The following is a 14635-nucleotide window of genomic DNA, read 5'->3' as shown; positions in this document are numbered from 1 at the left end:
CAACACATGTACAATCCAGCCCACCATGGACTCCGCCCATTTAATCTCCTGAGGGCAAAGTTCTGTACAAATACTCCCTGATCCTTAAAGGTTATGAAGCAACGTTCCAGAATACTTGTCCGTCTTCACATCCCCACTATCTAACCTTGGTCTGATGCTCTCCAAAATCTGCCCCCAGTCCTAATCGAACAGTACATTGTTATAGCTTTTTTTTAGAAGCATTAAACCATTGGGTTAGGACAATAAAGCTAGTTCCAGTGGTTTAGAACAATTAAGATGTTGTGGCTGTTATGAGAGTGAGCTGCTCTTCTCATTATCCTGGGCCAACATTCCTCCCTCAACCTAAACCATCAAAAATCGGATTAACTGCTGTTTGTGGAACCCGACTGTGTGCAAGTTGGCTTTTGTGTTCACTTACATAACAGTGACTACGTTCCATAAAGTAATCCATTGGATGTGAGGCACTTTGGTACATCACAAGAAGGCGACAAGGCGCTATATAAATGCAGGTTCGTTTGTTCTTTGTTCTCTGGGTGCACAAGAATACTGAGATGGTCAGAAACAGCCCTTGTATCTTAAGAGAGACAATCACTGGTTCAGAGGCTGGGTGGTTCCTGCCAACCTCCTCCAGCCCGACAACCCTCCAATGTCTCTGCGCTCCCCCCAATTCTTGCCCCTTGGGCATCCCCAATTTCCATCGCTCCACCGTTGGCATCCGTGCCTTCAGCTGCCTAGGCCCTAAGCTTTGGAATTCCCTCTCTAAACCTCTCTACCCCTCTCTCCTCCTTTAAGACGCTCCTTAAAACCTACCTCTTTGACCTGTCCTAATATCTCCTTGTGTGGCTCAGTGTCAAATTTTGTTTGATAATCGCTCCTGTGAAGTGCCTTGGGACGTTTTACAATGTTAAAAGTGCTATATAAATGCAACTTTTTGTTGTCATGAGCTGAACAGTGCCGATGGCTCCCTCCATCACAGGACTTGGGCCATACCTCAATGCACAATCCCCCACGGAAGATGGGAATCTGCAACACGAGGTTGCTCCATGTACATAGAAACATAGAAAATAGGAGCAGGGGTAGGCCATTCAGCCCTTCGAGCCTGCTCCACCATTCAATGTGATCATAACTGATCCTCCATCTCAATACCATATTCCCGCTCTCTCCCCATACCCCTTGATGCCTTTCGTGTCTAGAAATGTATCTAGCTCCTTCTTAAATATATTCAGTGACTTGGCCTCCACAGCCTTCTGTGGTAGAGAATTCCACAGGTTCACCACCCTCTGAGTGAAGAAATTTCTCCTCATCTCAGTCCTAAATGTCCTAACCTGTATCCTGAGACTGTGACCCCTTGTTCTGGACCCCCCAGCCAGGGGAAACATCCTCCCTGCATCCAGTCTGTCTAGCCCTGTCAGAATTTTATATCTTTCAATGAGATCCCCTCTCATTCTTCTAAACTCGAGTGAATACAGGCCGAGTCGACCCAATCTCTCCTCATACGACAGTCCTGCCATCCCAGGAATCAGTCTGGTGAACCTTCGCTGCACTCCCTCTATGGCAAGTATATCCTTTCTTAGGTAAGGAGACCAAAACTGCACACAATACTCCAGGTGTGGTCTCACCAAGGCCCTGTATAACTGCAGTAAGACATCCTTGCTCCTGTATTCAAATTCTCTTGCAATGAAGACCAACATACCATTTGTCTTCCTAACTGCTTGCTGCACCTGCATGTTTGCTTTCAGTGACTGGTGTACAAGGACACCCAGGTCCCTTTGTACATCAACATTTCCCAATCTATCACCATTTAAATAATACTCTGCCTTTCTGTTTTTCCTTCCAAAGTGGATAACTTCACATTTATCCACATTATACTGCATCTGCCATGTATTTGCCCACTCACTCAACTTGTCTAAATCGCCTTGAAGCCTCTTTGCATCCTCCTCACAACTCACGATCCCAACTAGTTTTGTGTCGTCAGCAAACTTGGAAATATTACATTTGGTTCCCTCATCCAAATCATTGATATATATTGCCTATAGCTGGGTCCCAAGCACTGATCCCTGCGGTACCCCACTAGTCACTGCCTGCCACCCCGAAAAAGACCCATTTATTCCTACTCTCTGTTTCCTGTCTGTTAACCAATTATCAATCCATGCCAGTATATTACCCCCAATCCCATGTGCTTAAATTTTGCACACTAACCTCTTATGTTGGACTGTATCAAAGACCTTCTGAAAATCCAAATAAACTACAACCACGGGTTCCCCCATATCTATTCTACCAGTTACATCCTCAAAAAACTCCAGTAGGTTTGTCAAACATGATTTCCCTTTCATAAATCCATGTTGACTTTGTCTAATCCCATTGATATTTTCTAAGTGTCCCGTTATCACATCCTTTATAATAGACTCTAGCATTTTCCCTACTACTGATGTTAGGCTAGTACTTCAAAGAGGACTCAGTAACTCGCAGGGAGTCCCAGAGATCAGTTTACCAGTTTGCTGTCCAGTGTGGAAATGAAGCATGGATCGGGAACTGAGGTGTACAGATCGGGAGCTGGAAACTCGATCAGGAACTATGGCCTCCTTAATCTAATTCATTCAGTGGGCTGCCCCTCAGATTCAACAGTGCCCCAAGTTTGACATCATTTGCAAATCTGACAAGTATGTACTGAGCTTCTCAATCCGTGTTGTTAATGTAAACTAGGAAGGGTAGGAGCACTGATTCTTAGGGCATTGCACTTAGCGTGTTGCTTGCTCTCCCCGCATATTGCTCCATAAACATGTGGCCAGAACAATGGCAGATGATATTTAGAGTGGACTGGTACAGGATACTGCACATCAAGGGAAAGGTACACAATCCATCTCAAAGAATGGAGACTTGGTGGACTCCACACTCAACGTGTCCAACCAAGGCGAAAGAGCGATCACCAAAGAGGGTCGGAACATACCGCCAGAGTGGTGGGCTGCGGTCGGAGGAAGTCACAATGGGACTGTGGGATCCTCTGGTTCCACCGTGGCTTGAGAGCTCGTCTCTAGTTCTGGCCACCAAGACACATTCAAGTCCAGAAAAAAGATGCAGAGGGGAGCCATAAGGCTGATCGCACATGTCAAAGGTCTGAGATGTGAGGAGGGACTGGAGAGACATGGGCTTTTCAGCCTTGAAAGGCAGCGTCTGAGGGTGACATGAAGCAGCCACTATGTAAAGCATGTTAGTGTTGAATTACAGAGTGATCTTACACGATCGTTTAACTGATGACCATGTCCTGGGCTGTCATTCATTTTCACAAACACTGAACAGCTGTAACAATAAGTAGAATAACTCAATCACTGTCACTACGCCTTCTAAGGCCTTATTTATTGATCTTCTCTGGTGATACTCACAGAGATATCAACAGTATAACACAGATCAAAAGATTAAGCCTTAAAAAGCCCAGTGCTCCTCTCCCCTTTAACAAGGAGCCCGGTGCTCCTCTCCCCTTTAAAAAGGCGCCCGGTGCTCCTCTCCCCTTTAACAAGGAGCCCGGTGCTCCTCTCCCCTTTACCAAGGAGCCCGGTGCTCCTCTCCCCTTTACCAAGGAGCCCGGTGCTCCTCTCCCCTTTACCAAGGAGCCCGGTGCTCCTCTCCCCTTTACCAAGGAGCCCGGTGCTCCTCTCCCCTTTACCAAGGAGCCCGGTGCTCCTCTCCCCTTTAACAAGGAGCCCGGTGCTCCTCTCCCCTTTAACAAGGAGCCCGGTGCTCCTCTCCCCTTTAACAAGGAGCCCGGTGCTCCTCTCCCCTTTAACAAGGAGCCCGGTGCTCCTCTCCCCTTTAACAAGGAGCCCGGTGCTCCTCTCCCCTTTAACAAGGAGCCCGGTGCTCCTCTCCCCTTTAACAAGGAGCCCGGTGCTCCTCTCCCCTTTCACCACCAGGAATCCCTTTCAGAAATGGAAAACTGGATCTTAGTTCCAATCATATACCTGGTCTCAGAGCTTCTCTCTCACCAGGGATCCCCAGACTGTAAACTGGCAGGTTAGGGAGGAGCAGATCCCGAGAATGTCCCAGCGACAGATTTTCCGATGCCTCTGGGAGCCGCACAAATTGCAGCCAAGTTTCCTGAATGAAATCCAAGAGTTTGCAGAATCTCTCAAAAAGCCCCAGTAGACACACACACAAGAAAGTATAGAAAGAAACACACACAGCGGAGAAAGGATAGACTCTCTCACACACACACACACACACAAACATGAACACAAAAGGGCGGAGACTCTCACACACGAGAAAGGGTAGACACACACACACATAAAAGAACAGAAAAATGGTTCTACCTAATGCCACCCATAAACATCTACATCAAAGTTCCTGGTATACTCAGAGAGCTAGGAAAGGAATCAGACCACAGTGCATGAGTCTAAATTTAAAAAAAAACAATCCATCTGAATATCAGGGGAGGAACAACCTTAGAACAGATCAATCATCTCCTGCCAATACAGCATCCCTGCATCCCAGAATTCACACGGAGCAGCAGTACAGCCTCACACCAGTGCTAGGACTGACTGAAGGAACTCTGGAACATGTCATGTCTATTGACCACTGCCTAGACCATAGCCTAAACAAGCAGGTGTTCCCATCGAACAGAATACAACACAGTGCTTAATAATCTCAACTTCACACGGCAGCATAGACTAGTTCTGCCCATCTTTGCAATTATCATGTTGGTCCCTCTCCCCCAAATAGAAGGTCCTGATATATAGACCCAATTAACATCACTAACAATTGCAGTATCGGTTAAGCTATTTCACAGACTCCTAGGCCGCTTATAACTTTTGTGGCCTGGATAAGTCCATGTTTCACATATATATTGAGTGCGAGAGGTTTCAGCCGATTATTTAAGGGGGCTGTTCCCCAATTTCTGGCTCCACTTCAGTCTGACACTCCTGATCTCTGGCCACCCAATGTGGATGGAGGCGGCCAAGTCGGAGGACCTCTTTGTGGTTCTGCTCCTGGGCCTGGCCAAGGTGGCCATCCACGTGGCCCGGAGCAGGGGTTTGGGTGGGGGGGAGGAAGGAGGGTCTCTCTGGCTGCCTGCCTCTCTTCTGCGGTATTGTCCATTGGCCCTGGAGAGGGAGCGTGCACTTGAGGCCTTCTGTGACCGGTGGACACCACAAGGACTGGAGTGTTTTTGTGGACGCCAGGAAATAGTATTATAATTTAGTTTATAAGTTTCCCTTTGTTTTGTTCAAAGTTATTAAAAAAAGAGAAAGAAAAGAGCTAAAGACGCTGGGTTTGCAGGTAGCCCAGTGTCACTACAGCTGTGGGAGAGCTCTGCTATTGCAGGTACCTACCATACATCTTCCCCTCGTCAGACAGGATAATCTTCCGTCGACCACACGGTGGGTATATGGCCAAGGCCTCCTGGAAACTCTGCTCAATGTCGGGACTCCACACCCCCTCGGCGTCATTGTCCAACGATTTTTCCAACGCCTCCGCTCCGTCCTCCCTCCCGTCTCCGGGGCTCCCGCTCCCGTTCCAGTCGTTGGACGCAATTGTGGCGGCTGGCAGGGCTCCGAGCAGAGCCGGCGGTCACTGAAGAGAAACCTGCAAAGACAGCGAGGACAGCAGAAGGTTAGCGCGCACAAGTTCAGGGAGGTGACATTGCCCAGCGGCAACACGCGACACATGACCTTGGGCTGGCATGATCAAATGTCCAGCCTTGGTTATGCCACCCATTGCAGCCAAGTGCTATGTTACGCCTCTCAACACCACTGTTTAGCTTAGTGACTTAAGCACAAAAATCTAGGCTGACACACCCAGTGCAGTACTGAGGCAGTGTTGCACTGTCGGAGACGCCGCCTTTCGGATGAGACTGCCCCCTCAGGTGGATGTAAAAGGTCCCATTGCACTATTTGGAAGAAGAGCAGGGGAGTTCTCCCCGGTGCCCTGGCCAATATTTATCCCTCAACCAACATCATTAAAACAGATTATCTGGTCATTATCACTTTCCTACATCACAACAGTGACTACACCTCCAAAGTATTAATTGTCTGCAAAGTACTTTGGGACGTCCTGAGATTGTGAAAGGAGCAATATAAATGCAAGGTCTTTTTATCTTTAGTGCAAATGATCTGAGTTGACACTTCACTCTGAGGGAGTGCTGCATTGTCAGAGGTGCCATCTTTCAGATTAAATATTCAATTGAGGTCCTGTGTGCCTGTTCAGGTGAATGTAAAAACCCCGTGGCATTATCCAAAGAGGAGGGAGTTCTCCCGGGTATCCTGGCCAACATACATCCCTCAATCAACCCCACCGAAACACATCATCTGGTCACTTATCTCGTTTGCTGTTTGTGGGACTTGGCTGAGCGCAAATTGGCTGCTGCATTTCCTACATTACAACGGTGACCGGACAAACGTACAGTCTACTCCTGGTAATCCAAAGTTGTTGTTTTGCACTAAAAAAATTTGAATTGAGCAACGTAAATAATGCAGCAAAGTAGGAATTTAGTGCTGAGCAAAATCAGAATTATCAGATCATTTGAATTAAGAGGAGCCTATAATTTATTGGCTGCAAAACACTTTGGGAGCTCTTAAGGATGTGAAAGGTGCTATATGAACGCAAATTGATTTTCTTCATCACCTTTAACACTCAAAATTCTAACAGTCAAAAAATCCAGGCTGACACCCCCAGTGCAGCATTGAGGGAGTGCTGCACTGTCAGAGGTGCCGTCTTTCAGATGAGACATTAAACCGAGCTCCTGTCTGCCCTATCAGGTGGACGTAAAAGATCCCATGGCACTATTTTGAAGAGAAGCATGTGAGTTCTCCCCAGTGTCCTGGCCAATATTTATCCCTCAACCAACATCACTAAAGAAACAGATTATCTGGTCATTTATCTCATTGCTGTTTGTGGGAGCTTGCTGTGCGCTGTTGTGTTTCCTACATTACAACAGTGACTACACTTCAAAAGTACTTCATTGGCTGTAAAGCGCTTTGGGACGTCCTGAGGTCATGAAAGGCGCTATAGAAATTCAAGTCTTTCTTTCTTTCTTGAGGAAAGAACAAAAAAAATACACCTTTGGTCTAGTCACTGAGGTAGGAAAGGGGTAGGAACAGACGACTGAAAGATCAGATGAGAAAGAAGAAAGAAAAAAAGTGACTGATTGGAGACGGGAGGATAAACAGACTGCTATTAGTTAAAAGCTTTGAGTCCCTTTATTTTTTTGTTGTTTGTCTCGCTAAAGCTGGAAACTAACTTGCCCCAGGCTAGTTGGCAAGTGGAGCTTTACTTGTCTTATGTATTTATGAGGTTATAAAAGAACTGCTGCTGGATGTAAAGTATATCAGAAAGTGGGTAGAACAGTCAGCGCCATTGCAGTACTAAAATCTAACCCCATTGGCAAGTTGTCTGTGCAGTTAGTGCAGGATAAAGTGCGGCCCACAGTAATCCAATCGGGCAGGAGCTCCTGCTGTCTGATGGGATTATACATAAAGCACCAGCCTCAGGTGTCAGCCATGGCTCGGTGGGTAGCACTCTGGCCTCCGAACCAGAAAGTTGTAGGGTCAAACCCCATTCCAGAGGCCTGAGCACAAAATCTATGCTGGTATTTACAGTGCAGTACTGAGGGAGTGCTGCACTGTCGGAGGTGCCGTCTTTTGGATGACATTTTAAATCCCATCTGCCCTCTCAGGTGGACGTTATGACATTATTCGAAGAGCTGGGGAGTTATCCCTCAAGCAACACTTGAAAATAGATTATCTGGTCATTTAACTCTCTGCGGTTTGTGGGATCTTGCTGTGTGCAAATTAGCTGCCGTGTTTCCTACGTTAAAACAGTGACTACATGTCACAAAGTACTTCATTGGCTAAGGCGCTTTGGGGCATCCTAAGGTTGTGAAAGGCGCTATATAAATGCAAAAGTCTTTCTTTTAGTGCAGAATACAGTGTCGCCCATAGTAACCGGATCAGGTAGGAGCTCCTGCTATACGATGGGATTTTATATAAAGCACCAGCCTCACCTCTATTTCTGAGCCCGGCTCTGCAAATGGAGTTAACGGGCACTGAGTGGCAGGATAAACAATCAGGTTGGCATGAACCGTGCCAAAGCCACTCGTTCTTTAGGCTCTTTCACATTGGCTAGCAGCACAGGTGTGATTCCCCCGCCATCGCCAAATACAAACGAGCCAATCGGCAGCAAACCGAAGGCTTCGGGGAACCCACCGACCAGCCACTGGATCTCATTGTACGAGCTAAACGTGAGGAGCCAATCGCACGTGACCGCGGTCCTCTACGTTCAGATCTGCGTATTACACAGCAGAGTGCTGGGGACCAGAATCCAAACTGGAGGGGGGGAGGGGCAGTACAAATAGGTCCTTCTCCTGACATCTGGACCCAAAAAAAAGTACCATTTAAAGCACCTTTAGACACTTTGAATTTTGAAGCAGCGGATTCTCCTGACAAGCTATAATGAGCTCTCCACCGCAGCACTGTCCTGGTAGTTCGGTTATGGTCCTACCTGCTGTAAGACTAAGCTGTACAGACCTGTAACGTTGGCTATGGTGCCTCACAGGTGCCCTATCTGTGCCTGACCAAAACAGCTTACCTGGTCAAATTAACTCATTTGCAGTTTTGTGGGATCTTGCTGTGCTCAAACTGACTACAGCGTTTGCCTACATTACAACGGTGACCGGACAAACATGCAGTCTACTCCAAAGTGGTTTTTTGCACTAAAAAAATAGATTGACATTGGAAGAGTTTTGAGACACTACAATTGGGCCTCAATGTCTCCAGACAGGAGAAAGAAAGCCCCAGGGGGTCCCACTTCTGATCACCATTCATTGACCGTCGCTGGAACGCTCATGTGCACAAGTGAGGTTGAATGAGGACGTAACGAGCTTGGTGATCGAATTGCCTCCCAACATTCACTGGGCTAGGCTTGCAGATGCAACAACAACAACTTGCATTTACATAGCGCCTTTAACGTAGTAAAACGTCCGAAGGTGCTTCACGGGAGTGAAATCAGACAAATATTGACACCGATCCAAAGGAGGAGAGATTAGGACAGGTGACCAAATGCTTGGTCAAAGAGGTAGGTTTTAAGCAGAGTCTTGAAGGAGGAGAGCGAGGCAGAGAGGCAGAGAGGTTTAGGGAAAGAATTCCAGAGCTTAGGGCCTAGGCAGCTGAAGGTACGCCCACCAATGGTGGAGCAATGAAAATCGGGGATGTGCAAGAGGCCAAAATTGGAGGAGCGCAGAGATATTGGAGGATGGCTGGGCTGGAGGAGGTAACAGAGACAGGGAGGGACGAGGGCATCAGCTACTTGGGCGAGGCACCAGAGGGGATATCTTAGCAGGGGTCACCACCTTCATGAGAAGAAGAGAGGACAAAAGTGTTTTGAGGAAGAAAAGATTCCAGAATGTTCCATACTGGAGAATGAGTTGAGGTTTTATGGTCCCCTATTAGCCTAGCAGCTACCAGAATATCAAATATTGCCCCAGTAATACTCCACAGGCTGATTTACAATGTGGCCAATACATGATATCCATAAACTCAGAGTTATTTGTCACACAGCATTAACAACATCAATGAACATCTAGCTTACTGTGAAACAAACCAACCCATTAAACTTCAGAGGTCGCTCACCCTTTGGGTACACATCATCCGATGTCATCCATGGTTTATTTTCCGTTATACTCTACGTCAGATAATTATGTAGTGACATTAAGTTGAGATTCATGCAGACACATCACTGAAGGACACTGAACAAATATCCTTTCACCTGCCGAAGACTAGGGATCAAATTCAGTCATTGCCCACGGGATGAATTATCTGGCTCTCGACAGCCTTACGGTTTGGGCAGTCTCGACGCAGTGGTGACTGGATTTGGGTCCGAGCACAAAGTCGCTCCTAACTGAGCAATAAACTGCTAATCTCTCTTGGTGAGGGCAGAGGGACGGCTAGTTCGGGAGAGAAAGAAACTGCACCAGTCCACTCAGGGGAGTCCACCTGAGGTTGGAGTTAAGGTGCAAATGGCTGTACAATACCCGAGCTGGGATTGCTTTGACGCCAACACAGAATGCCCCAGTACTAATATCAATTTTAAGGGCTGAAGTAAAAATTGCTTAGCTATCAAATTAGACTCATTGTGTGACGGTTTTACTGGGTTGTTCAGATTTAAATATCTAGTCAAATGTCCTCTACAGAATCCAGACAGTCAGAGCCGAATTTCCTTCATCTAATTGTTTATTTTGAACCTAAAAGAGGGAAGCTAAGGTGTAATGAGGCATAGAGAGGTGTTTAGAATCGGACACAACGTAGATAAAATACTGCTAGATAATAAAATCAATCTTTACAAAAGAATATCAACAGGACTAAACTACAGTGCAACCCAACACTGCCAATTCCGACAGTAGCGTCCTTGGGAACTAAATGGGTCCCTGTTCTTTGTTTAGACACTTAGTCATATAATCTGCCCAGGAATTGTTTACTGCACAAGACATTTTGATGATCGCAGTTTACATACATCATAAGTTTTCTTTTTAAAAAAATAGAGAGTCCACACATATCAAAGTTTCATCTCAATCCATGCATCCCACTCGTGTCCAGACCACACCTTTACAGAGTTGAACGATCCCATCGGTGGATGCTTCCGTCCGGTTCGATGGCTCTCTCCTTGAGGCTCTCCCCTGTGCTCCAGAGCTGGGAGGTGCTCGCTGAATAGTTCTGCAGAGCAGGGCAGAACCAAAGAGAGGACCACCAAAGGCTGACCGAACCCAGGATCTCCAATAGGATAGTTGCCAAAAGCGAAAAGAAAAAAAAAAATGGGCGGGAGGGGGCGGAGGAGGGAGGGAAAATGTCAAATCGCCGTAAATCTATTCGAAGTTGAGGGAGAAACTAATTAGAGAAAAATAGTTTTAAAAAGATTAAAACCGTCTCCTTGCTCCACCCCCATGAATCCACAGGACATGGAATCTTCCAAGTGGGGGGGGGGTCACCAGTTGGGGTCAGGCTCCATGCGTTCGTTGGGAATGTTGCGTGTGTATATTTGAAGGTGTCGACTGCCAGAATAGTCATCCAGTTATAAAATGTCAGCTTGTGAACTTAGAGGCTGCTCTCGATTGGTTGGGAGTGACCTAATGATTTATAAATATAATCTCTCTCCCCCCGCCCTCGCCGCCCCCTCCCCCAACACCACCCAAACAAATATTGTATCCATCTCCGTTTCTCCAAATAGATAACAAACTGCAGCCTAATCTGAGGCCTGCATGGCCTTGGCATTCTCCTCACATAGCTGCGATATTCTTTTGCCAGACAATCACAGTGCTTATGCTGCCCTCACTGCACAGGTATCGAGTAAATCCACAGCAGAGATTTGACATTTTACTAGGGCCCGTTCTGAAGTCTGGCGTCCCTTAAACCATTGCTTTCTGCTCCGATGAGCCCTGAGTTTTACCTCAGCTTAGATTTCAGAGACAACCAGATCACACACACACACACACACAGAGCCACCAGCTGGACTGATATGGGTGGGTGGGAGGTGGAGAGAAGGTGGCCGCGATGGTGAGCAACTCTGAACTTTTAATGCACGGCCATAATGGCACCACGCGGTGTGAAGCCAGGACATGCGGACCAGGAACATCCCCGGTCTAACCCTGAGCTCGGTTCGATGGTCTCGACCAGAGCGCCAGTGGCGTTACGCTGGGCTCACCGTCCCTGTGATGGGGAGGAGCAAATCCAAAAACGTAAATCAGGTGTATTTTTGTAGAATGAGGGTGTGAGAGAGAGATCGAGAAACAGACAGATATATATATATATATATATATAAAAAATGGAGATATACAAACACCATTTGCTGATTAACACCCGGTTACAAATTTAAAGTCTTGCCGTCGATATTTCTGGGCTACAGCGATCTAAGCATCTCACATTCAGGAGTGTTCCCTTACTGCCCAAAGTCTAATTATACAATGGCGTAACCCAGGGATGTAGCAATAGTTTCCTCCTTTGTGAACTGAATTATATATTCATATCATTTGCATGTAGCTGCTTCAATTTTTTTAATGAAGGTGGACTGAGCAAACATTTGGTGAGGTGAGGTCAGATGTGAATCGATAAGCTGTTTCACTTCACCTCATGTAAACATACGATAACATGCATTTATATTGTGCCTTTAATGTAGTAAAACAGAGCAACAGTTTTGGTCAGACTCAGTTAGTTCAATCTGTACGGCTTGTCTTCATGTAATAATACAAACTAATGCATAGGCTTTGCTTCTCCACCATCAGTAAGTCATCTTACTTGATTTAAACAAAGTAACTTCTAACTACTCTACTGCATTTTAAGCTTTTCACAGCCCGAGCTGGGACTGACTGCCCTGCAGATTATCCGTTCTAAACCCGCAGCCCCCTCTCCCCTCTCCCCTCAGTTGTATCTGAATTCTAAGACAGGTAAAACTTCGGTGTCACCTGAGTGGAAAGTAATGGTTTAAAAGACGCCAGACTTCAGAACTTCAGACTCCAAGTAAAGTGCCTAATCTCTGCTGTGGATTTTCTCGATAGAAACCTGACTGCAGCCAGAAAGAGATCAGAGACTTGCCAACACAATGGGCGTGAGGTGCTTAAAACTCTACCAACTTTGGTGGAAAGTGAAGCAGCATTTTTCATTTGAGGAAGGAGTAAATCACAACAAACCTGTGTGAAATATCCAAAAGGTCAAGCTGGCCTCTCCTGGAAAACTCTCCACAAACTGCAGGGTTCTGTTTGTAAACAGAGAGCACACCAAGATATTTACATTGTTGATAACATTGTGTCCGATGTCATGACACGACCATTTTTCTATCTAAAGTGGGAACAATTCCCTCTTTGAAATATTGCTCCTTCATAAAAGGACCCTCCAATTTGCCCAACATTTGCCTCATGATACAGAGTTTCCTTTTGGCTGGAACTCTTGACTTTTCATCCCTTAGTATCAGACGCTGAAAAATATGGTGGCCCACATATACCAGAGGGCCGCGGCATTAAGATTCACCCCCCGATTATCTGACCAGTGATGGAGGGGTATCAGCTACGTGCTTCTCTTGGACTTCAATAACCTACAGCCTAGAAATTGGATCGAGCCCAAATTGGAGTACGATCCTGGTATTGCGCACGCGCCCAACAGGGCCGGTGGCAGGACCAGGGCAAATTGGTCTGCCGGCCTCCTTAGATTATTGTGGGCACCAGTTACGGTTCCAGAGGCAGCTTGTCGGACGTGAGGAGGCAGCAAGATCGGACGGTTGGAATGCCAGCTGCGGACCCAAGGTGAGTCCGGGGCGGGTTGGGGAGGCGCAAATCAGGAGGGGTGAGAGCGAAGGCCCGCAGTTTTATTGTGGAGCTGGGAGGTAAAATTTCACCCTCCATGAGTCTTTCCCGCACTCAATATAGTTATCAGAAACTTACAGTCAGCAGAGACATAACTTTGTTCTTCCACCCTGTTCAGCTCAAAATGTGGATTAGAACTTTCATTTTTTTGGGTCTCCCCCCATCTCTCTACCAAATGTGGTAAAAATTGAATCTGAAAAACCCTCCAACACTTGCAGCATCTCTTGAACACGGCTTGAAAAACAACAGATCACACCGGACATGACAAACAATACAGGCACTGGGAAGAAATCTTCCCATTGTTGTCCACTTGAATAGGCAGACAAGGCCTCGACCACTCACTACCTGAGCGCTCACAGTGAGAGGTGAGGACAGCTATTGCCTGTGGGACACTACCCCAGCACAAGGCAGTGTGTCTTCAGGAGACGAGGGATGGAGAGAAACGCTGCTACAAATTAGCCCACAATATTCAGAAGTCATCACACTTTTAACATGCTGACTTAGCAAACGACTTTGCCAAAACAGCAATGGATGTCTAGACTGAGGAAAGTTTTCTCTGTGTCTTGTGCCAATTGTAGGCAACTTTAGAAAAAAAAGCAAACATTTCAGGCTGAATCCTGGTGCATTATGTGGCACTGAATAACCAAGGCCTTTCAGCTGCTGCAGGTTTTACCTCAACCCCATCTACTTATCCTTGGCTCATATTTTATTTTTCCTTAATGGCGAGCCAAGCCATGCAACTGCCCATGTCCGGCACCGGCTATCAGCGGCTCACCCAGCTACAGATTATGGGGAGGACTTGGTCTTCCTTTGGCCCATCCAGGTACAGTTTGAAGGTAAATTTGGTCATCCAAGTACCCTCCCTATCTCTGTAATCTCCTCCGGCCCTACAACCCTCTGAAATCTCTGCGCTCCTCCAATTCTGGCCTCTTGCGCATCCCCGATTTTAATCGCTCCACCATGCCTTCAGCTGCCTAGACCCTAAGCTCTGGAATTCCCTCCCTAAACCTTTCCACCTCTCTACCTCTCTCTCCTTCTTTAAGACGCTCCTTAAAACCTACCTCTTTGACCAAGCTTTTGGTCACCTGTCCTAATATCTCCTTATGTGGCTCGGTGTCAAATTTTGTTTGACAATCGCTCCCTGGGATGTTTTACTATGTTAAAGGCACTATATAAATGCAAGTTGTTGTTGTTTAAAGCTTGTGATTTCAAATAAAGCTGTTGGACTATAACCTGGTGTTGTAAGACTCCTTACATTTGTCCACCCCAGTCCATCACCAGCATCTCCACATCTTGTTTAAAGGT

At 46.6% G+C, this 14635-nt stretch overlaps 1 protein-coding gene and 1 long non-coding RNA gene across 3 annotated transcripts in view; both read right to left on the bottom strand.

Annotated features, from left to right (window-relative positions):
* Window positions 1-5404, bottom strand: part of LOC137344373 (transcriptional enhancer factor TEF-5-like) — a 139527-nt gene extending 134123 nt beyond the window's left edge. For both annotated transcript variants that reach the window (XM_068007267.1, XM_068007266.1), the window contains exon 1: window positions 5322-5404. In XM_068007267.1, the coding sequence (XP_067863368.1) occupies window positions 5322-5328 (7 nt within the window). In that variant the 5' untranslated portion in view covers window positions 5329-5404. The remainder of the gene's footprint in view (window positions 1-5321) is intronic.
* Window positions 5405-5474: 70 nt separating this feature from the next.
* The window catches only part of LOC137344375 (uncharacterized), a 142332-nt gene continuing 133171 nt past the window's right edge, over window positions 5475-14635 (bottom strand). The window contains exon 3 of the long non-coding RNA XR_010968341.1: window positions 5475-5574. This is a non-coding gene — a long non-coding RNA (uncharacterized lncRNA). The remainder of the gene's footprint in view (window positions 5575-14635) is intronic.

The sequence above is a fragment of the Heptranchias perlo genome, chromosome 27 (genome assembly GCF_035084215.1).
Source record: "Heptranchias perlo isolate sHepPer1 chromosome 27, sHepPer1.hap1, whole genome shotgun sequence".
Classification (NCBI taxonomy): domain Eukaryota; kingdom Metazoa; phylum Chordata; class Chondrichthyes; order Hexanchiformes; family Hexanchidae; genus Heptranchias; species Heptranchias perlo.
The sequence above is the reverse complement of the archived record's forward strand: the minus strand, read 5'-3'. Positions and strand labels throughout refer to the sequence as shown.